The sequence below is a fragment of the Watersipora subatra genome, chromosome 1, assembly GCF_963576615.1.
Source record: "Watersipora subatra chromosome 1, tzWatSuba1.1, whole genome shotgun sequence".
NCBI classification, from domain to species: Eukaryota; Metazoa; Bryozoa; class Gymnolaemata; order Cheilostomatida; family Watersiporidae; genus Watersipora; species Watersipora subatra.
Genome location: NC_088708.1, coordinates 17,623,225 through 17,648,100, shown reverse-complemented (window position 1 = coordinate 17,648,100; position 24,876 = coordinate 17,623,225). Strand labels below are relative to the sequence as shown.

Sequence of the window (24,876 nt, the reverse complement as noted above, 5' to 3'; positions counted from 1 at the left end):
AAAAACTGTGACTAAGGCTAATGCACATCTCGCGAAGTTCAGAATAGTTGTCTCTCCATTACTTGGACTTCTGACAATCTCATAATTTTGTAGTTCCTGTTAGTGTTCATGTTGCATTAAAAGTAATAGAGAATTAATTTAATTTTTGTATTCGGTGCGTTATACGAGATACAAATACGAAGACCAATTTGTCGGCCAAAGGGAAAAGCAGATTCATCAACCCGACACATTTCCATAAGAAATGGTTAGCAACTGCTCATTTTGTTTCCACGTCATGATTTAAGTTTGTGTGACTGCAGAAATTGTTTACAAGTTAATCAAGCAAGGCTTATGTATATACATTGTAAAATCTTGGCCAAAATTTTTATTTAAATTATCTATTCGTACGATGTTATTAGCCATCACGAAATCCAACTTGGCTTGTGTTTGTTACCGAAGTATTACGTACCTTTGCCGATTACAGGCGGATTTTCTCAAAAACCTGCCCTGTCACAATCAGCAAAACTTTGAACATATAGAACCTGCTTCCAGCAATCGTGGGAGCAGTGGCCACGGTAGCAGAAATACATCATGCTCGGTAAGGCAGCCCATGCTAGGTGGACATAACTTTATGTTTAAATCAGACTTGTCGTAAATAGTGTATTGGTATTTAATTAAACTGTATTAGCTACAGTTTTAGTAACTATTTTGTGCATGAGTGAAATTGAAGCTTTTCATGCCACAGAATTTAAAGTTGCCACACCATAATGTAATGTAATAATACTGCTTCTCCATTTTTTGTCAATGAGACAAATTACCTATTCAACTCTTGATGGAGAAGGAGAATCCCCAAACTTCAGTTGTCTCTGTCTGGATCACTCTGAAAATTTCCAATTTTTAAACCGCTATTTCAATTAATAAAACATATTTCCTCTAAACTCCATGTTGGCCAAACCATATGCGCCAAATATGAAAGGAAAATGGTGAATAAATTACATATTTGCCTATGTAGGCTAGTAATTGTGTTGCCATTTTGACAGAGTGGATGGGGAGGGGGAAGAAGATCGACACAAGTTAGAAATTCTTATATATACTTTGAATATTATGATTATAACTTTGATAATTATGAGTTTTTTGCAGTCTTTATCGGCACTAGACTTATTCTAGCAATTCTCTACCTTGGCCATATTCTTTGTTTCAAAGTTGAAAGTACAACGGTGAATAAATTGCACCATGGTTTATATCACGACAACATTGCTGAACTTGGCTGTGCATTTTTTTATTACACTTCATCATATATTTTTGGCGAAGATGAAAGAGTTTCTTCATAAAAAAGGTCCATCAATAACAAGGATATATGGACGCTGGAGGAGAAGTTTTTGGACCTTCCAAGAGCTCCAACGTTGTGGAGATAATTTGGCCAAACTTGAAGCATTGCTGGAATAAGAAAGGTTACTGTAGCTGATCATTTTTGTGCCAAAGGAAAGTTCTCCTCACCATATTCTACTAAACCAACAATCATTTTACTTATAACTTGTCAACTCACCTTACCCATACTGAATCGTTTTCCTAATACAATAGGCACTCCTACAACGTATATAATCCGTTCCAGGAACATTTACGTTATAGGGAATTTACGTTATAAAATTAGTGAAATACATGGTAATTGCCTAATCTGTTCCGATATCTTTCCAAACTCAACCCTTGGGCCATGCAAAAAGGAAAAACTTGACGTAACTCGTTTAATTTGTGGGCTGTACCGTAACTGCAGTATTATTGGTTTGCATCGACAACTTTTTTCCCTTCTGTGATCCATTTCACTCGTTTTATAGACCAAGATTAAGGTAATTTTACAACAAGTTGATGAATACTGCACATTTTTGGCGTTCATTTCCAACGATTTACTTATTTTTCTAAACAGCAGAGTATTCTGCAAAGTAAAACTAATAACAAATATTTTGTAGGTTTAGAATGAAGCAAAACAACAAAATATTTTTACTATAAAAAGCAGTTCTACCTGTTCGTTATCTATCTGTATCCAGGGGTCAAGGTTAAGATAAAAGATAACTTCAACGACACTTCAACTTTGACATTCAGATTGGTAGACCAACGCTGTAACACCTGCACCAATCGATCACCTTTAAAGGTTGACTTGCAACAAAATTCACATTACAGTTATTTGGTATCAAATGATTTACTATGTCTTACTCTGCTGTGTTGTAGGTGCGAATATGTGGAAATGCGATTACAAGCTCCTAAAAGCTCAAAAATGAACAGTTAATTCGCCACCATCACAAAACCGCTGTAGATTAGAATCTCTTTCCAAAATGGCTCAAATGGGGCGTAGTTGTACAAGATGGCTTCTGTTTACACTTTCACGCAACCTCATTCGTCGAAATATTTTCACGATTATACTTCACGCATTCAATAAAACCATGCCTATTGTTCTTATGCATCTATTTTATCGTCATTGTAATGCTGTCACTTTCAGCACTGATATCTCATAACTTACCATAAAAATTCGTTTAATTTTTTAACTTTAGCTCTAAGGAGTACATATCATTGCCTGATAATCATGACGAGCCTGTTGGTCACCTGTGATAATTGAAAAGTGCTGCATAAATTATTTGCGAAGTATTGGGTCACATGATCAGATTACGACTAGACGATTAGACCAAGTCGAAACAAAACTGTAAAGTAGCGAGCATCTATATTTGATATGAGGTCTTCAGTAAAACCCGCAGTGTTTGTCATAAACTAGTGCTACGAGAAGTTTTATATTGAGCCTTTTATTGGTCTTTCAATTCTCGTAAAAACATCACGTGACAAAACAATAACCTAATGTAATGAATACGTCAGAGAAATAAACTGATTTCAATCTACGGCGGTTTTTTGTTTTTCAGCTTTTAAGAGCTTGTGATCACATTTCTACATCTTTTGCACCTACAACACAGCAGAGTAAGACATGGTGAATCTTTTGATACCAAATAACTGTAATGTGAATTTTGTTGCAAGTCAACCTTCAAGTATTTATGAGCAATTGTGCAGCCATCCTATTCTCTGCTTTGTCGACACATTTAATGATTTATTAAGACGAACTAGAATGTCGCAAAATTTATACATAATAGCTATAATGCTACACGCGTGTCGTTTTTTTTCCCGCAAATGCGGAGAATTAAACTAACATTCAAATCGATTTTGAAAACTCGCCCGACTTAACACTTTACGTTATCTGGACTTTTTTTACATATTACGAAGCAAAAACTTCACATAATTTCTTTACGTTATTTGGAATTTACGTTGTAGGAGGTATACATTATAGGAGTGTCTACTGTATATCCTACAGATTGTAACAAAGTCTTCTGCATTTTAACAGGTTAAAATGCCACCCGTTTTCATACAGACGAAGGATTACCCATCAGAGCAAAGTATGTCTCAATATGATTTAGAAGCAATTTAGTTCTCTTCAAATGTTCTTTTTATTGATAGCAAATAGTTTATATGCTGCTATTTATAAAGTCTGTTTATTTCTTTATAATAAGTTCTTATGGGTAGACACAAAGTTGAATGGTAAGTTTCAGGAACAACTGCTTTCAGAGCCACTGTCTTAAAGTAAAATAATCCTTTTCATGAATGACATGACAATGGTAAATTGGTAATGTGTTAGAACTGTAGATGGACATAGCTGAACCAACGCAATGGAGGGCTCTGTAGATATAATCATTGTTGAGGTCGTACAAGAGTGTCAGTTAATATACTAGGTCACCGGCCAGCCACGGAGCTTGTACAGTAATCCTCCTACAACGCCACTTCAACTATCGTGTCTTCGCTGCATTATGACCTTTTGGTGGCCTTTATTTGGATTTGTGTAGCTGTACACAGCTGATCTTATTGTTAAGGCATGGGAGTGCAGAGTCTGTTGATATGAAAGTCACCCGGCAAAGAACCGGTTGAGATCAGTGATACAAATAGAATCTCTTGTGAGAATGGCTCGAGACCGATTTTTAACCATTGAATGGAATTTATAAAAGTTATATAAATCATATTGTATTTCCGTTTTATAGTAATGATCACAACTGAAAAGACTAATATTCTGCTAAGGTACCTGCAGCAGCAGCTAGACAAAAGGGTAAGATTATTCTTTACAGTTACTCATGAAAGCTAGAATGAAAATCTTTGTAGTCATTTCATTGAATTTTAACAACACTGCAGCAATCTGTAATTTGTAACTTTTTTGTACAGTAAAAACCAGAAAATTGATGTCATTGCGGTCTATGCACTGTTTTGGGACTTTTTTCACTACAATCATTGTTTCGTTGACATGGGTGGTTTTATGAATTGTACGCAATTATGCTGATCACACATGACATAATTTAGAATATTTTTGTTAAAGTAACATTGAACATGTTCATACTGTTGAAGGGTGATACTCTGCGTGACTAAATGTATATTGCTCCTATATAAAGCACATGTGCATCACTTCACTGACTTGGTACCATTTCGACATGTGATTATTCATACATGCTAAGATCTGTAATTCCATTGGTAGAACAAAAAGAGAGAAGCCCCGGAGGAAGCTGGTAATCCAAGGAAACACGCTAAGGTAACAGTGGACCACAGCTAACTGCTATCGCAAAACAACCAAAAACCTTTAAAGCAATTCTAACTATGAGTGCAGCATTTGACGCCCAAACTTGTATAACATCTCCCATGTCTTACAGCATACTCAGCATTTCTTTCAATTTAAAGACAGCTATTTTCATATTTAATATATATATATATATAAGTATCAATAGCAAGGCTTAAAACATAAAAAAATTAAGAAAATAAATGTAACAGAAACACTGCTCAGTCTTCGTGTAATGTCTAATGTGTGAAAATATTTTACTGATAGTCAGCCACTACGTAACCTACTATGCAGCAAATATCGTCGAAAGAACAGGGTAATGTGTCTAATGCATCAAAATATTATCACGAATAGCCTTTGTACAAGCAAAATAATGGAATGGAGATACAGTATATGAATGCAGTGTGCTCTGCACTTACTCATAACAGATGTACGTATATGGTTAATAGCGCTGTAGAATGTCTGACTAGATCTGTTGTAAAATGCTATCCTAACTGGGTTAAAGTGAATTTGCTAGAAGTATTTTGATGAAAAGCCTGTTTTCTTGACCACAGCGTCTCGCTCTATCCGGCCGGACGCGCCTGGTTTGCCGGAGGCTGATTTGTCACAGACCTTTCCATATGTTTCAATGTTACAAATTGCTTAGCGACCTCATCAGTGCTTCGTTGTGAGAGGATCCTTAGGATCGTCCAACCAGTCTCATTCAAGTAGAGCTGTCTGCCAAGAGAGCACCAGCATGCGCAGCCTCTCTGTAAGTAAATTATCAAAGATAACCAAGGAAGTTCAACACAAACTGCTATTTTAAAAGAACCCAACTTTAAAATGTTACTGATTAACGAAGAACTCTATGCGAAGGTGTTATTAACACACGTCACAAATTCACTAGTTCCAAGGACAAACTGTTTTGCATGACTAATATCGGAACAAAGAAATCATTTGCATGTTAGACAAGCATATTTAATGAGTAAATGACCCATATAAATCACCTTCACAAGACATTAATAGTTCCATTTGCTTGTTCCGTGACTGCGCACAAAAAATGAAAGTCATTTTCAACATACTGAAGAAATATTTAATCAACTAGCACTAGAAGATCATTCATTTTATTGTCAACAATAAAGAGATGAAATGATCGGATGAGCACCTGCGAGTAATGTCACTGCTAGTTTGAGATTTCGTTCCTAGATCTAGTCAAATCAGTAATAATATGAATTTGAAAGCCAACAAATACATGTACACCTAGCCGACTCAGATGTTGGCAGCCATTCTAAAAAGTGGTAGAATTAGCTCTTACATGTATTAGTATTTCGGGTAATAACCTCAACATTGTTAATCTACATTGTTAAATGCACATAATTGCCGAGTTACACAAAGAGTGTCTCAACTCTAGTATTGCTAAAAGCACCAACATAAAGATTCAGTACCTGGATCAGTATTGGCCAGTATTTTTCGTAAATCAGGGATTTCAGATACTCTCATTTGACTACAGATTTTGATAATAGCACCCAAGCCTCCTACACTAACTATTAAAATAAAACACAGCTTTTATCACTCGGATATAAATGTCTAATGAAATCTTATATTCCGATACTAGCAAATTAGGTTTATTCAAACCCGAACAGCCTAACTGACGAAATCGGTGAGTATTTTACTTACTTGAATGGCCATGTAAATAATGTGTTGATATTCTCATTTATAATGATCCAAATTATTACTAGCAACCACACGCCAGGAATAGAAAGCAAGACGCTTATTTACTAACATTACGAAACTAAACAAAATTTTTATATTTTTCTTTTTCCTAGATATTAAAAATAAATCGATGCATACTTTTTGTATTAAAAAAAATTGACCATGCAGAGCAAAACAATTAGATCATATCTTAATTAGGTCAGCTTTTTAATGACATGGTATTTCGACTGGCTGTCATATTGTGAATGGGGTTGAATGAAGCAAAAAGCTCTAGAAGCGGCCACCTTACCTGCTCTACGATGGCTCGCAACTGCAGAACAGCTACACCAACTATACTGTCTGTTCTTGCAAAGCAGTAGTCCTTAACACAGATATGTAGCTCGTATGCATCTGGCTCAGCTTCACTGCCTATCATGCTACAATGCCAACAGCGACAAACATATGTACCTCACCTATTGCTCAAAGAACCTATGAGTAGGATAGATTTTTCCCATGAATAGGCAAGACTAACAGGAAAAAGGCTAGATGAACTACGAATGTTGTTACTTTACGGAATTCCTAACCGGACTACAATTTAATCCTATACAGAAAAAATGTCATTGAAGATTAGTGTACATATTGCTCATAAAAAGGTAATTAATATGAGCTTCTAACATCCTAGATACAACTAGGATGTGCAAACATAGCAGTTCGGTCAAGCATGAATTTGGTTTGAACATCAAACTCCTTAGCAAATTGTCTTACGATTAAAATTATGACCACTCAGCTCAAATTACTTACAATGAGATGTCTTCATTAAACTTTGGTGCCCAGGAATTACTTTTGGATTTTGTGGAGAACTTTCTCTTCCTTGACGCTAAATGTGGACCCAAAAGATTCACTTCCACAAATGGCTGAAACATTCCGTTGGTAGCCCAACGCAGGTCGTTGCAAGCTACCACTACAACACGATATATTCACTATACAACAGCACCACCAGAATCGGAGCAACAGAGTGGACAAATATTTCTAGACGCTATGATAAAACTAAAAATCAGTCTGAAACAAACATGATGGTAGCTCTGCATTAATGAAGGGTTACGTTCTGAAGACACCGACGTTAAGGGAATCCGTCGTTAAATGATTCATTTCTTCGAGCCCTCGTTGCATGGGTATAGGCTATTTGCACTATCCCTCTTTCCTTTTTCTTGAATTTCTAGTGGCTTTTTACTATTAAAGGTTGACTTGCAACAAAATTCAAATTACAGTTATTTGATATCAAAAAATTCACCATGTCTTACTCTGTTGTGTTGTAGGTGCCAAATATGAGGGAATGTGATTACAATCTCTTAAAAGCCAAAAAACGAACAGTTAATCGCAACCACATGAAACCGCTGTAGTTTGGATTCTATTTCCAAAACGGCTCAAATGTGACGTAGCTGTGGTAGATGGTTTCTGTTTACACTTCCATGCAACCTTATTCGTCGAAATATTTTCACAAATATACTTAACGCATTCAATAAAACCATGTCTATTGTTCTTACGCGTTTGTTTTATCGTCATTGTAATGCTGGCACTTTTAGCAGTGATATATTATAACTTACCGTCAAAATTCATTTAATTTTTTAACCTTAGCTCGAAGGAATACATATCATTGTCTGATAATCATGACGAGCCTGTTGGTCAACTGTGATAATCGAAAAGTGCTGCAGAAATTATTTGCGAAGTATTGGGTCACATGATCAGATTATGACTTGCCGATTAGACCAAGCTGAAACAAAACTGTAAAGTAGCGAGCATCTATATTTGATATGGGGTCTTCGGTAAAATCCAAAGTGTTTGTCATAAACTAGTGCTACGATAAGTTTATATTGAGCTTTTCATTGGCCTTTCAATTCACGTGAGAACATCACGTGACAAGACAATAACCAAACAATCATGACTACGTCAGAGAAATAAAGAGATTCCAATCTACGGCGGCTTTTCGTTTTTGAGCTTTTAAGAGCTTGTAATCACTTTTCAACACATTTGGCACCTACAACACAACAGAGTAAGACATGGCGAATCTTTTGATACCAAATAACTGTAATGTGAATTTTGTTGCACATCAACCTTTAAGTGTAAACAGGTACGTTAAATTTTAACTTTTTCACTTAGCTTTTGCGTAAGCACTATACCGTAAGTGCGTAAAAACAATGTCACGGCTAGCGTAGATGTATAATATCTATGGTCATCATTACTTGAATGGTTTTAAAAAAAATTTCATTCAGCTACTTCAAGCATGTTTGGAAATGTTCACTATTTTTAACATGACGTATTAATTCCGAGTTGCCACTGAGTGGGGAATACCTGTACACTAAAGTGTTACAATACCATTTCACTAGCTAATAATTTATAATTTAAGCTCATGAGCACATATATACATAGAAAATAATCTTAAGTCTTGCTCCTAGATGTAGAGAAAATTGATTCTGAACTCGAGGAGAAAGGATAAGTAATTAGGGTGAAATGGTGAAATGGCCTACCTTTGACACGAATCTTGTGATCCCCTGATCCAGGATGAGTAAATAGGTCTACTTGTATGGATACTTCTCCAACAGGATCAGCCACTGCAAACTTGTCTGTAAAAATGAGTTATGCTCACATTTTCAGAATTTCAAATAGCTAACTACCGTTAGATCCTGCTTTTTATGACGTAACATCCGTTAATTTGCATGAGGTCCAGGGCAATGACTGCCGATCTGAGATACCAAATCATTCTGAGCTCCCGTCTGTCACCTGCTAGTTTATAACATAGACGAGGAGCAATGGTGGCATGTTTAATTTAGTAAAATGGTTTAGTGTTATAGCGAAGACAAAAAAGAAGACGAAAAAGAACAAATATTTTAAAAATGCAATTCAATACTAAAATAATTGCTAAGTAATAGTAGATCATGATTAAAAAGTTATAAAACACTCACATTTTATTAATTTACTGCTGAATTGTATGAATCAGGTTCAAAACATGTCTTGACAGCATGAATGCTTCGCTTAACGGAAAACATGACAGCAACGTTTTCAATCAACTTTTGAAAAAATATAATAGTAGTATGGCTGTCCGTCAAAATCGACGATGACCCGCATCTTAGCGATGCACGCTTGGGTCAAGCAGTATGGTAGAGGTGACCCTGTTCTCAGTGTCTACCACCTCTGGAACTGTCAGATTGACCTGAAGGTATGCATTTCGCAACACGTCCAGTCTGACGGAAAAAATATAATGCTATTGTGAAGAGAGAATGACTGGTATATGTCTGGTATACTGCTGAGAGCAAACTTTAATGAGGGCATCCACAATTAGACTCGATAGGTGATGATTTACCTTAAATGCATGAAAGAAACCTGAAAAATAGGGCATTGAGCATGTAGTCCTTTCATCAGATAGTATATAATTTATGCTGGATGAACGAAGTTCTTGATGACTTGACAGTTTAGTAAACAGTAGTAGGGTTATGAGAGGTGAGTTAAACTAGTGGATTACCATGGTAATAACACAGCAGCCGATGTAGGAGAGTTTTCGCAAATAAAATGAACAATATATGGTAATGTTTGCCCAGAAAAAACGGTTTGAACCAGGGCTTATTTGCACAGCCCTTGACTAATTAATCAACCCGCTCTACCTTTACCATGATATACACAGCTGAATCTGTCAAAGAACACTCATTGAGTGCTATTGCAGTACCCTACATACCCTGCTGTGTCTGTTTGCTTATGAACGTAGAGATGAGAGTGTCTGTAGACTGTGTGTACATTGCCAATGCGTGCTTAAGTGATTGGATTTCAGGCGAATGCTCCATGTAGTGCTTCCGTAAGCCTTTGCCTAATAGATAGGGGCATGATTAGGTAAAGGGAGCACAAGCAGCAGATCAAGTATACACATGTAGCCCTATAATTAATTGTAAATATACAGATGAACACTGAAAGACTCACCTGAAGCATTAAAATAGTCAACTATAGTGTTAAGGGCGACCGTCACTACTGCGCATTGTTTCGGGGACAAGTTCTTCTCTGACTCCTTAGATATGTCCTAAAATAGGTGATATCTTGCTACGTCACACCATTCTGCATGATAATTTCCTACAGTCACAACCCTTTATATGATAGTTTCCTACAGTCACAACCTTTTGTATGATAATTTGTTACAGTAACACCCTTTAGTATGATACCTTGCTATTCACACCCTTTAGTATGACACCTTGCTAATCACACCCTTTTGTGTGATACCTTGCTAGTCACACCCTTTAGTATGATACCTTGCTAGTCACACCCTGTAGTATGATACCTTGCTAGTCACACCCTTTAGTGTGATACCTTGCTAGTCACACCCTTTAGTATGATACCTTGCTAGTCACACCCTTTAGTGTGATACCTCGCTAGTCACACCCTTTAGTATGATACCTCGCTAGTCACACCCTTTAGTATGATACCTTGCTAATCACACCCTTTAGTATAATACCTTGCTAGTCACACCCTTTAGTATGATACCTTGCTAATCACACCCTTTTGTATGATACCTTGCTAGTCACACCCTTTAGTATGATACCTTGCTAGTCACACCCTGTAGTATGATACCTTGCTAGTCACACCCTTTAGTGTGATACCTTGCTAGTCACACCCTTTAGTGTGATACCTTGCTAGTCACACCCTTTAGTATGATACCTTGCTAGTCACACCCTTTAGTATGATACCTCGCTAGTCACACCCTTTAGTATGATACCTTGCTAATCACACCCTTTAGTATAATACCTTGCTAGTCACACCCTTTAGTATGATACCTTGCTAATCACACCCTTTAGTATAATACCTTGCTAGTCACACCCTTTAGTATGATACCTTGCTAATCACACCCTTTAGTATGATACCTTGCTAATCACACCCTTTAGTATGATACCTTGCTAGTCACACCCTTTTGTATGATACTTTGTTACTCACACCCTTTTGTATGATACCTTGCTAAAATTCTAGGCGCAACCTTTAACGTGATACTTGTTTAAATTTCCAGTTATAGCCTACTGTAAAAGCAAAGCTTATGTGAATGACACGGGTAACGAAACTATCTTTTTTTAACAAACATTTGCTAATCTAGATTCTGTAAAAGTTACTCCTTATTTAATGTAGTAAAATACAACTACGGTAAATGTGATTGACTAAAAGCTTGTTCCTAATTTGTTAGACAACAACCTATTAAAATTATGAGAACTACAAAGAAACTGTTTGGCCATAGTAACGAAATAATTTGTACTCACCAGTATTTATAAACCAATAAAAATTAACTACCGTGAGAAGGCAAATCTTCAAAGCCAGACTTACTATTTGTTAGTAGTTGTGTGACAGCGACTGGTTAAGTTATATTAGTACATTAGCAACAGATTATTCATATTTGGAGCTTCTAAAAGCAATCATGATAGTGGCAAACAAGGAAGCAGTGCAGGACCAGTCAGTGCAGACATGCAGCTTCAGAGCTTAGCATTTGTGCATCAAATCCGCTCCACGGCTGGTTACTCTCAGCCACATAGACATGGAAAGTTGCTCTCACCCGCATAGACATGGAAATAATAGAATTAAGTAGCTGTGAGAGTGTTAAATATTGTAAAAAAGAGAGAGAGGTTAAACCATCACCTGTAGTGTTGTAACAGGTATTTTATTTAGCACTTGTTTGGACACATCTTCTATTTTAGCTGTAGCATTTTGAGCAACCCGTGATCCAAGGAGCTAAAACAGCAACGTATTCAATAATACTGCAACTATGACGCATGCAAGATAATCCGACACTGTAGTAAACCTTGCAAGCATCAGGATTAGCGATGTGAATGCAAGCGACTAATGAGAAGGTTACAGCGCCAATTGAGATTAAATGTGTTAATGAAAAACATGACTCATCTCTCAATGCTTGATAATATCCCAAGTGGTTTTGTTTGGTTGATAATCTAAATCATACAGGCTGGTCAGACACTTGTACAAAAGCAAATGAAAAGCAGAGTACACGACTGCTCTTTTGATACATTGCTCAGAGCATTAAGCAAATCTTTATTTTCAAATGTAATGGTTGACAAGCAAACCTAGGCGTTGAGATGAGGCGTTGAGATGAGGCGTTGAGATGAGGCGTTGAGATGAGGCGTTGAGATGAGGCGTTGAGATGAGGCGTTGAGATGAGGCGTTGAGATGAACTTATACGATATTTTAGTAGACTTTATTAGAAAGTATCAGTATTTTTCTAAAACTGTATTTGATGTTTGAGGTGATCTGACTGCCAGGATGTTTCCTGATTGAAATAGACGAAACCTGATGGATTAAAAAGCTCAGATCAAGCGAAAATGTGATTATGACATCTACAGTTGCAGAGACCAACTGAATAGAGAGGAGTAAGGCTACAAGTTGAATGCAATAGTGGTTGAATAGCCGATATCAATAATGAGAGAGACAGGCAGCCGCGCGACTAGTAACATCATTTCGGCATGTATTTTTTAGCATTTGAACCACTGTCAATTTTGGTTGATTTTAATCTTGAAACATCCGAGCAGTCAGATCAACTCAAACATCAAAAACAATCACAAATGTTAGAAAAATACCCATACTTTCTGATAGAATATACTGAAATTTTGTGGAAGCTCATCTTTGAAGAAAAAAACAGAGAACAAGGACTTCATCCAGTCAACGCCGACACCCCAGCAATCAACAGGAACCGGGATTTCAAGCACAAGGAAGCCAAAATCAGTTGACAATTTAGACAGTAATCACGAGTAGTTTCTAGCAAATCCAGCTTGACTCACACCTTGTTTACAATTTTCATAACATATTGTTGAATCTCAGGTTAGGGCTACAAATTCAACAATTGACCCCAGTTAGCAAAAGGTATTGCAGTTGGACATGCACGCGGGTAAAGAAGTGGGCCATTCTTCAACCAATGATATACATATAAATCTAAAAGCAGCAGACAGACATGAACATGAATCCCGACACCAACAGTTAATTTTTAAATGAGTATGTGAAAAGGAAAGACAACTAACGTGTCTAGGATCATTGGCAGGTGGAAGCACCACGGTCTTTTCCATGCACTGAACTGTATTTCTCCAGAGCTCTTTTAGCAACCTCTTCAAAACCTTCTTTTCACACAACTCGGAGAAGACCTCGAGACTACAACAAATAAAAATGGTGGTAATCTGCTCATATCCCTCCAATGAAGAGACTTTAGTCATCTGTGAAATATATGAGACACAAATAAGTTGAAAGTGAGTCACTTCTTTACAAGCAATAAACTCAACTAGTTGTGATCCATTAGCAATGCTTGAGAACAGTTCAATATGCTAGCAAAAGATAAAAAACATATCAAACAGAGACATGTGAAATGATAACAAACTGAATCACCTAATCGAAGTGTTTGGAGTCATGCTGAATAGATACATACGTGCCGTTGAGTAAGTTCATGAGTGGTGCTAGAATTGCGTCTGCCAGGTCTTGTAAGTCCTCAGTTTGACCGTGTTGAGCGGCTGACAACTGACCTCCACCTTTCACCTTGCTGTACATGAGCCTGGAAAGTTCGTCCATTGCCTTCCTTATTTCAACGCTAATACTGTAAAAAAACGACACAACTCCTATTTAATACTGGACGCATTCATTAACTAAAACATGCGTCTCATTTAGAAAAACTCGACATTCTATGCTATGTATCAATTCTATGAATAGCATATATTTGCATAAAGAGAGAAGATTATTCCGTCGACATAGAAAACTCGCCATTTACCGAGAATATATTAGCAAAACACTTTCATACACTCAGAATGTCTGAACAGTGATAAAGTAGTGTACAAATGTACACTCAGTAACAAACCTACACTAGCGATAAAGTAGTGTACAAATGTACACTCAGTAACAAACCTACACTAGCGATAAAGTGGTGTACAAATGTACACTCAGTAACAAGCCTACACTAGTGATAAAGAGGTGTACGTGTGTACACTCAATAACGAACTTACACTAGTTAGTAATAAAGTGGTGTACGTGTGTACACTCAATAACGAACTTACCCCATAGCAAAGTGGGCAGCAAGCTCATCAAGCGTGACACCAATCCTAATCTGTTGCTCGTCAAGGATGTCCTTGGCATTGATGTCAAGGTCTTCCCCTCCCATCGCTCTCGTAACCTTGTCTAATTGAATTCTTAGTTGAAAGATGTTATTTTGAAGGATGCATGCTACTTGATGGTTGGACATCTGGCGAGGGAATTCGGCTGTAACTAAATTCTGATAGGAGTGCAGCACCTTGTCCACTGTCTACAACGGATGCAAGCTGTGTTTAAATATGAAGAGTTTCTGTAGGCAGGTGTCTGAGTGAACAATAGATAAACAATATAAATTCAAACCTCCCTATATAAAGTTAATTCGTTCTAAGATCATGTATATAAAACCATCGTAGGTAGCAAAACATATTCCTAGGAAAACACAATGTAATCTGTTTCACATAAAAAAGACATAACAGACATTTGTTTCGTAACCAATAAACCTTACGATAGCTCCGTAATGAACACTGCGCCATTAAGACAAATGCATTATGAAAAACTAGGCAAAGAAGTTATGTGAAAGAAGTTATGCGAAAGAAGTTATGCGAAAGAAGTTATGCGAAAGAAATTATGCGAAAGAAGTTATGCGAAAGAAGTTATGCGAAAGAAGTTATGCGAAAGAAGTTATGCGAAAGAAGTTATGCGAAAGAAGTTATGCGAAAGAAGTTATGCGAAAGAAGTTATGCGAAAGAAGTTATGCGAAAGAAGTTATGCGAAAGAAGTTATGCGAAAGAAGTTATGCGAAAGAAGTTATGAGAAAGAAGTTATGCGAAAGAAGTTATGCGAAAGAAGTTATGCGAAAGAAGTTATGCGAAAGAAGTTATGCGAAAGAAGTTATGAGAAAGAAGTTATGCGGAAGAAGTTATGTGAAAGAAGTTATGTGAAATAAGTTATGTGAAATAAGTTATGTGAAAGAAGTTATGTGAAAGAAGTTATGTGAAAGAAGTTATGTGAAAGAAGTTATGTAAAAGAAGTTATGTGAAAAATGTAAACTAATAAAGTCATAATCAATAAAAAAGGTTTTTATAGAGATTTTACCTTAAGAGACACACAAACAGAAGCGCTGGCTTGAACATGATAAAGTTCAGAGGTAAAGGTGCCAATAGAGATACAAGAGATATGCAACACAATATATAGACTAACTTAGCTTAATTGTTTTTATAGGTTTTATTTTAAATGTTCACTTTCACTTACAAAGCTTCCATGTTTCAAGAAACTTCAAATAAGTAGGTTCAGATGATAAAAATACGTGGCACAACTTACTTTTACTTTGATTTGAACAAATTTACCTAGATGTTGTTCTTATCTATATTTTGTATGTTTTACTTACAATTGACCTTTTTATATTTACTTACAAAACTACAATGTTTTGCGAAACTTTGAACATCGCGCGTGGAAATGACTTGGGGTGATCATTCCAATACATCCTCATGTTCCACTTGATGTGTTGGAAACGTTTTTATGTTAAGATGATGATAAATAGAGGTGTAGCTATATATAATCAGATAACTATAATAATAATAATAACTAATGATAATAATAATAAAATGGACCAACCAGTGCAAAGCGTTTAAAATAACTCTTTTGAATTTCTGGGTCAGGAATCTCGAGTCTCTTGATGACATCCAGACATTGATTGACGGTAGCAAAGACATCAGTTACCGAACAAGAGAATGGGGTCTGGTCAGACACTTGTTTAAACTACAAATACACAGAAGACTGTTAAACATGATTACCATATTCATACGTTGTGAACATGTACTATATTTGATGGGTTGACTGATACCAGCCATTTCGATAGAGGGAACTTAAATTTGCTTATTTCAAGTCATATACAGTGTATATGAAATAAACATATAAAATGTATACGATGTGATCATGTTTGTACAAATGTTTATTTTCAACCATTAACAAAATTTAATGTTCGGAATTTAATCTTCATAATTATTCAAAAACATAATTTTACAGCTGTGTAGTTTGCATATTGGAAATCAGGACAAAATGGAAATTAATTTAATATATAATTTACAGCTATTGACTAAATTCACAAAGAGTAACAATGTTGTAAATGAGAATATTAGTTTTCCAACAAAGGAGTCTAGTTTATTTCGCACATCACTGTATTTCAACAGGAGTGCCGACATTGAAACAGACAAACTGCAAGTTGTGGGTTGTAAAATCTTACTAATATCTCCATAAATGTGTTCAAGCTAAGACTCACCCCGTCCTTCTTGTCCTTCTCAAAAGCACTATTTAAGTAATCCATGCAGACCATGTCGTTTTCGTTAAGCCACTGCATGACAAAAGGCTGGAACCACCTGCATTGTATGTCACAGCAACACATTAGAGTAAAACTACGGTAAATCAGGCGATAGGAGTAATAGATATGCTGATATAGCTGCGAAACTACGAGCCTGTACTCACCTTGGATACTCGGGCACAACACCTTGCATAGCAGCAATGCCACTGAGGTAGTCGTTATAAAAACTTTTAACTTTGAAGTGCATACTCATGTAGTCATTGCTTGAGAGCTCTCTGTGTTCAAGCTTTTCATGCACTGCAACAATTGAGAGCAGAATCAACTCAACGCCTTTAAGTAGCGTTACTATCTGGTCAAAGGCTAAGCTTTTATTCTTAGCTTGTTAAACCTTTATTTAAGAGATCTCAGGGTCAACACATAGTCATAGTAGTATTGTAAAGCGTTTTCTTTTGAGTATTTGTAAACTCGAATAATGTTTAACAATTTTAAAAGAACAATTTTAAAACATACTGACAATATTAATAACTACTAGGTTATAAAAAGATCAGGCCTAATAAAAGGAGAGACAATCGGAGCGAGCTGCTGATGAAATAATTGCGACAGGAAATACCAGATCTTTGTGAGATTTCTCATGCGGTTCATATCCCAACTAACACAAAAATAGCAACCAAATTAAACTTCCTTTATTAAGAAATGTTACTAACAATCCTTTCTTGCGCCAAATGTGTGCTTATATTGACAACTTCATAGCTTACCTACAAATGCTCATTTTAATAATAACCACAGCAACGACAGTGTGAGGTACAAACTCAACGAGTAATCCACTTGTAGCGGCCATATTTTATTCTCTCAAAAAGTTTCAAAGATTCGCTAGCATCATACCGGCGACAAACTTTAAAAAATCTATGCTTTTCTAAAATGATGGCTATGTAAAAAATATTCCACCGCGCGGACACTGGAATGATATAAATGTCATGTTATGCAGAACAGCCAGTAAATTTTATTAATAACAAAGCTAAAGGTATGCATTTAAATCTATCCGTGTACATGTACATTTGTAAGGCAAATCTACAAATGTAAAATGGGAGTTGTCTGCTTTCCCATCCTGCAAAATGTATGCAAGGATTCTATTATAAAGAAAAAACATTGTAAAAACATCTTTCATTAGAAGCAATATACCCAAACTACACGCTGTCATAGAAAACTTTAAATGCTAGCTACGCCAACAGAAACTAGTAAAATAATATAGAGACCTACACCCGTCACAAGTACGTGTAATGACGACATGGTGGCTTACCTTTGAGAGCCTCTGCAAAATCATTAGAGAAGAAGGACCAGAGACACTCTGCGCTCAGCTCACCAACATTGAGCTCATGGTGAAACCTGTAATGATAATAATAATCTAAGCTAAAGATACTTTCCTCTTCGCTATACATTTGGTTTACAAACAACTAACATCATATAAAACTATAATAAGCAATACTATTATATATGTAACAATAGAAAACAGGGATATGAGGAGACTATCGTATGACATCATCAAGTAGACGGCACAACGATATGGAAAGAAATGTTGCAGATGAGGCGAAACTATAAACTAGATTAAGAGCTTGTCATTAAATATGGTTTATGGTCAAACTAGTACTTGAGAAGTTAATCCATGCCAATAGATGCTTTGTATGTCAAAACCATCGTGGTTAGTGTAAATATTCTTATAACCATATATGGCATACTGTTTAGTTCACTCTAAAGTTCAAAAACAATGATAAATACGTAGCAGTAAAATGCATTGCATACAGCTATGTATAAAGCTAAATGTAAAAAGTTAAATTGTATTCAAAACTGTATTAATAAAGTGATTTTAAGTAAAAAGAGGTTTTTATTTTCAACTAAGAGACAGGTGAATGTAAATGTTGGCTCAGCAATGCTTCGATGTGGTAGTAGAGAGCGATAGAAATACACAACATACGGTAACTCACTTCAACTTACACTATACATGTATATAATTCAAATTAACTTGATACATATTTTTCTATCTATTTTTATTATCTCTTTGATTTTTAATTTTATTAGCAGTTTTATTTTTACTTAAACAATTTAAATGTTTCCAAAAATTTTGAATGTTGTAAATTACTTAGAATGTCGAAACAAACATGTCCAAACATGTGATGGTAGGTCGAGGTCCAACTGCGCAGAGATTAACTGAAACCATATATACAGTGTAATCTGATTATTGAGATAAATGTGAAACACATATTGATTCAGAACAAACTGGTAGAAGAGAGATTAGCAACATCTTACTGGGTTATAACTTGTGCATAGTGGTTCTTGTCCTCTTCGATGACTGATGCCATCAAGACTATCAGCTTATTCCAAAAGTTGAGGTTGGTAGTGGATGGCCCTTCATCCTGCTGCAACAGGTCAACATTACGAACATGATTCAAAAACTTCTCTAGGCGAATATGTGTTAAGTATGCAAACTATCTTACAACTTACAAGCTCTCTTAGAGCGCTTGCCCACTATATGCGCATGAGAAGACGACTACCACTCTGAAATAATAAGTTGATTGAAACGGTTACAAGGATAATTTGCATGACCGTTTATGGGTACCAGCAGTTGATTGTCATATGCCTGGAGGCCGATCAACTTACTGCATTCACCATACTTATACAATAGATAGCAGTTGGGCACTATTTTGGTTGAACATCTTCAATTGCACACTAGTACACTGCCAGTCCAGTGTGTCGTGAGAGATCATCATGTGTAATAACTATGTGCACAGTTATTCTTAACCCTTTCGCGGGCGAAGTTTCAGGACTATATCAGACCCCCCCTGGGCGAATTAATTTTCCGGAAAATCAACTTCTTTTAAAAGATTTATGCACTCCTTTGTATGTTATTGTGTGCATATATCTATGTATAAACATGAATATGTATTCATGTATATGTCCAGATGTATATATATATCTATATATTATAAATGAATAAAAATGTATAACATAAAAATACTTATATATGTAGATCTACCAAGATAAATATATATATTGTATATCTTTTTATGATACAAGTGTACACTTTAATAAGCACAATTTCTGTATAACATATCCAAAAGCATTCTCCTTTACAAAGGCCTACATCACAGTCTTTGCACCACGTGCTTATTCTTGTCTTTTTGTACCAATCACACAGCATCTACTGGAGTAAATACTGGACCTGTCACTACTACAAACTGATGAATGGTAGGAGATTTATCTCTTTTCATATTGGTAATATTCTTCCAGGCACTGGCACCCAACCCACCTCATCCTTATTACTGCTACCAGCTTTTTAATCAATATCAATTCCAGATGTAAAATAATTACAATCACAATTTGAACCTGATTCATTGTCATCTCTGGTTACTAAATCTAAAAAGTCACAGTCAACTCCAATTCTCTTAGTAACTCCGGTACTAGTACTTGCTGTACTAGATTAATCACGGAGAGTTCTCTTAGAAGTCGTCATGACGATAAACTAAATAAAACTCTCGAAGCTTTCAGTAAATAACGGCTAAAACAGAACCAAAAAGAAAAAAATAATTAAAAATTATTTAGAACGGTTTTCTAATTTGTTTCGCAATTTTTATTCATTTATTACTGCTAAAAACGATCGTTTTGTGCAAATAGAAAAATTTTTTTAGAGGCTAACCGAAGCCAATATATTATAGCTTGCTATCGATCAAAAAAGTAAACAAAAAACGGCATTTAGCTAACCAAAGCCGCAATAAAAGAAATATGTTTCTATGGCGACAAAAATGTCGCTCTGCCCATTTGAAGGAGTATCGCAAAGCGACAAAAATGTCGCTTTTCCAAACACCTGGGTTCGATTCTCGTGAGGTGCAATCCTTTTTCCAAATGTTCTTAGCGTGGCTTCAGATGGACAGGCGGATGAACATGGCTCTTATTATAGTAAAGATTGTTAATCAAGTAAACTCGACGCAGGTTAAACCTAAAATTTTGCAGGACATATCAGTAGCTCTTGTTTACCTGCTTGCTGTTGGAGTCAAATGATGGATCCTCGTATTCTCTCTCGAACAGCTCAGAACAGTTGTCATAGAGAAAAGAATAGGTGCTGTCCATACAAGCCCTAATACATTTGGTAACAACATCGCAGGCTCGCTCCGGGCTGGGTAGCTCTTGAACCTGATAGACATAGTGGTGATGTAAAACTGCAAAGCAATTCGTACCGATGTTTTACCCATAAAACAAGCGTTGTTAATTCCACCCTAAGCACCAGCAGACGAACGATCCAACACCGAAAAGGTGTATTATTAAGCAGGACAAAGTAACCATTACAATTGCCTGCACACCAAATACTTCAAGAGAAAGCTAATGGCTGGAATATTCTAAAAGTTGTTACACGAAGGAACAAGGACTCATTCATTAATAGCAAAGGATTCCTAGTCAGCATTACCAACTGCGCAATTAGTAAATGTTCATTCGCATTGCCTTCACCCTTACATGGAGAAAGCTGAGCAACAAACCTCATTCGGCATGTTTTTAGTCTAAACAACAAGAGTTCAAATAAAGGAATGCAATAAACTACGGTGAAGGCGAGTTGAAGAGGTTATAGAAACAAGAGCTCTGAAATCGACAAGTCAGGCATGTGAGTTAAAGCAGACAGGAGCTGGTGCATCTATTTACTCTCAAGTACAGTGAGTATTACACGATCATTTAGTATTTCAGTGTAACTACCCGACTGATATAGAGTGATAAAGACTCTGCTTGCACTATGTTAGAAGCTTTCGAGGCTAAATGGATAAGCTCGCCACTATTGGACATTCAAGGAAAAATCTTAAGGATTTGGGTAAAGCTACAAAATACCTTTTAACAAAAAACGACAGCAGAGAAACAAAGTTTTGTATTTTCCAGAAATTTTTTTAACAACAAACACTTTGTGTAAAAACTATTTCAGGCATTAAAAATATTAAAAACTTATTAAAAACTTCTTTGCAATGCTTTTCTTATACATGAAAAAAATACAAAAACCTGATTTTATTTTCTAGTTATATTTTAAACTTTTCATTTTATATTTTTTATTTTATATTTCATCCTAACCTCTAACCATGGCTTTGAACAGACAGCCCGCAGATGGACAGATGGACCAACAGAGAGACACCGTTCTTATTATAGTGTAAATTTTCTAGACACTTGAAAGTGATTCAGCAAGCTTAGCCAAGGAGCCAATCATAATCACACCTTTTTTAATAAGGTAAAACATCTTAAGTAAAACTTTTATTAATACCCAGAATTCACTGCTGTAGATTCAGTCATTTAAGCAAGAAGCTAACTGGAAGGTAAGCTTTGTAGATAAACATCCAGTATCAGCATACCTTCATTCGGAAGAACGTGATGCTAGTAAGGAGGTCGATAGTGCATTTCAAATCTTGTAGTCGATGAGGATCAGACGACTGGAAATATTTCTACAAAAATAAGGCAGGAGCTGAACATGTTATTTTCTCACATGTTCTAGCCTTACCACAAGAAAAGAGAGCAAAAGGAAATACCAATTCCATCCCCAGCTATCAACCACCTGTGTCTAGTAAATTTGCAATCAACTCTCTTTTGGAAGCTGAAATATATATTTTAAGAATACAACTTGAGTGTTGAAGTCTAGTATGAATTGAGAGAACTTGAGTGTTGAAGTCTAGTATGAATTGAGAGAACTTGAGTGTTGGTGTCTAGTATGAATTGAGAGAACTTGAGTGTTGAAATCTAGTATGAATTGAGAGAACTTGAGTGTTGGTGTCTAGTATGAATTGAGAGAACTTGAGTGTTGAAGTCTAGTATGAATTGAGAGAACTTGAGTGTTGAAGTCTAGTATGAATTGAGAGAACTTGAGTGTTGAAGTCTAGTATGAATTAGAGAACTTGAGTGTTGAAGTCTAGTATGAATTGAGAGAACTTGAGTGTTGGTGTCTAGTATGAATTGAGAGAACTTGAGTGTTGAAGTCTAGTATGAATTGAGAGAACTTGAGTGTTGGTGTCTAGTATGAATTGAGAGAACTTGAGTGTTGAAGTCTAGTATGAATTGAGAGAACTTGAGTGTTGAAGTCTAGTATGAATTGAGAGAACTTGAGTGTTGAAGTCTAGTATGAATTGAGAACTTGAGTGTTGAAGTCTAGTATGAATTAGAGAACTTGAGTGTTGAAGTCTAGTATGAATTGAGAGAACTTGAGTGTTGAAGTCTAGTATGAATTGAGAGAACTTGAGTGTTGGTGTCTAGTATGAATTGAGAGAACTTGAGTGTTGAAATCTAGTATGAATTGAGAGAACTTGAGTGTTGGTGTCTAGTATGAATTGAGAGAACTTGAGTGTTGAAGTCTAGTATGAATTGAGAGAACTTGAGTGTTGAAGTCTAGTATGAATTGAGAGAACTTGAGTGTTGAAGTCTAGTATGAATTAGAGAACTTGAGTGTTGAAGTCTAGTATGAATTGAGAGAACTTGAGTGTTGAAGTCTAGTATGAATTGAGAGAACTTGAGTGTTGAAGTCTAGTATGAATTGAGAGAACTTGAGTGTTGAAGTCTAGTATGAATGGAGAGAACTTGAGTGTTGAAGTCTAGTATGAATTGAGAGAACTTGAGTGTTGAAATCTAGTATGAATTGAGAGAACTTGAGTGTTGAAGTCTAGTATGAATTGAGAGAACTTGAGTGTTGATGTCTAGTATGAATTGAGAGAACTTGAGTGTTGAAGTCTAGTATGAATTGAGAGAACTTGAGTGTTGGTGTCTAGTATGAATTGAGAGAACTTGAGTGTTGAAGTCTAGTATGAATTGAGAGAACTTGAGTGTTGGTGTCTAGTATGAATTGAGAGAACTTGAGTGTTGAAGTCTAGTATGAATTGAGAGAACTTGAGTGTTGGTGTCTAGCATGAATTGAGAGAACTTGAGTGTTGAAGTCTAGTAAGAATTGAGAGAACTTGAGTGTTGAAGTCTAGTATGAATTGAGAGAACTTGAGTGTTGAAGTCTAGTATGAATTGAGAGAACTTGAGTGTTGGTGTCTAGTATGAATTGAGAGAACTTGAGTGTTGAAGTCTAGTATGAATTGAGAGAACTTGAGTGTTGAAGTCTAGTATGAATTGAGAGAACTTGAGTGTTGAAGTCTAGTATGAATTGAGAGAACTTGAGTGTTGGTGTCTAGTATGAATTGAGAGAACTTGAGTGTTGAAGTCTAGTATGAATTGAGAGAACTTGAGTGTTGAAGTCTAGTATGAATTGAGAGAACTTGAGTGTTGAAGTCTAGTACGAATTGAGAGAACTTGAGTGTTGGTGTCTAGTATGAATTGAGAGAACTTGAGTGTTGAAGTCTAGTATGAATTGAGAGAACTTGAGTGTTGGTGTCTAGTATGAATTGAGAGAACTTGAGTGTTGAAGTCTAGTATGAATTGAGAGAACTTGAGTGTTGAAGTCTAGTATGAATTGAGAGAACTTGAGTGTTGGTGTCTAGTATGAATTGAGAGAACTTGAGTGTTGAAGTCTAGTATGAATTGAGAGAACTTGAGTGTTGAAGTCTAGTATGAATTGAGAGAACTTGAGTGTTGAAGTCTAGTATGAATTGAGAGAACTTGAGTGTTGAAGTCTAGTACGAATTGAGAGAACTTGAGTGTTGGTGTCTAGTATGAATTGAGAGAACTTGAGTGTTGAAGTCTAGTATGAATTGAGAGAACTTGAGTGTTGAAGTCTAGTATGAATTGAGAGAACTTGAGTGTTGGTGTCTAGTATGAATTGAGAGAACTTGAGTGTTGAAGTCTAGTATGAATTGAGAGAACTTGAGTGTTGAAGTCTAGTATGAATTGAGAGAACTTGAGTGTTGGTGTCTAGTATGAATTGAGAGAACTTGAGTGTTGAAGTCTAGTATGAATTGAGAGAACTTGAGTGTTGAAGTCTAGTATGAATTGACAGAACTTGAGTGTTGATGTCTAGTATGAATTGAGAGAACTTGAGTGTTGATGTCTAGTATGAATTGAGAGAACTTGAGTGTTGAAGTCTAGTATGAATTGAGAGAACTTGAGTGTTGAAGTTTAGTATGAATTGAGAGAACTTGAGTGTTGGTGTCTAGTATGAATTGAGAGAACTTGAGTGTTGAAGTCTAGTATGAATTGAGAGAACTTGAGTGTTGGTGTCTAGTATGAATTGAGAGAACTTGAGTGTTGAAGTCTAGTATGAATTGAGAGAACTTGAGTGTTGGTGTCTAGTATGAATTGAGAG

The 24,876-nt window shown here is 36.0% G+C and overlaps 2 protein-coding genes across 2 annotated transcripts in view; one reads left to right on the top strand and one right to left on the bottom strand.

Moving 5' to 3' along the window:
* Window positions 1–19: 19 nt before the first annotated feature.
* On the top strand, window positions 20–4,826 carry LOC137403896 (DET1- and DDB1-associated protein 1-like). The gene is made up of 5 exons (XM_068090004.1): window positions 20–244; window positions 464–577; window positions 3,356–3,407; window positions 4,044–4,108; window positions 4,529–4,826. Exons 1-5 carry the CDS (start codon window positions 242–244, stop codon window positions 4,601–4,603), a joined length of 309 nt encoding a protein of 102 aa, XP_067946105.1. The 5' UTR covers window positions 20–241; the 3' UTR covers window positions 4,604–4,826.
* Window positions 4,827–4,968: 142 nt separating this feature from the next.
* LOC137403905 (protein unc-13 homolog B-like) overlaps window positions 4,969–24,876 on the bottom strand; it is a 70,978-nt gene continuing 51,070 nt past the window's right edge. Inside the window, exons 18-34 of the mRNA XM_068090016.1 lie at window positions 22,001–22,090; window positions 20,655–20,810; window positions 18,930–19,039; window positions 17,926–18,011; window positions 16,793–16,925; window positions 16,590–16,686; window positions 15,926–16,069; window positions 14,338–14,582; window positions 13,719–13,883; window positions 13,321–13,447; window positions 11,933–12,025; window positions 10,244–10,340; window positions 10,005–10,133; window positions 8,803–8,898; window positions 7,079–7,238; window positions 6,588–6,714; window positions 4,969–5,355 (exon numbers count right to left, since the gene is read on the bottom strand). Coding sequence (XP_067946117.1) covers window positions 5,170–5,355; window positions 6,588–6,714; window positions 7,079–7,238; window positions 8,803–8,898; window positions 10,005–10,133; window positions 10,244–10,340; window positions 11,933–12,025; window positions 13,321–13,447; window positions 13,719–13,883; window positions 14,338–14,582; window positions 15,926–16,069; window positions 16,590–16,686; window positions 16,793–16,925; window positions 17,926–18,011; window positions 18,930–19,039; window positions 20,655–20,810; window positions 22,001–22,090 — 2,241 coding nt within the window. The 3' untranslated portion in view covers window positions 4,969–5,169. The remainder of the gene's footprint in view (window positions 5,356–6,587; window positions 6,715–7,078; window positions 7,239–8,802; window positions 8,899–10,004; window positions 10,134–10,243; window positions 10,341–11,932; window positions 12,026–13,320; window positions 13,448–13,718; window positions 13,884–14,337; window positions 14,583–15,925; window positions 16,070–16,589; window positions 16,687–16,792; window positions 16,926–17,925; window positions 18,012–18,929; window positions 19,040–20,654; window positions 20,811–22,000; window positions 22,091–24,876) is intronic.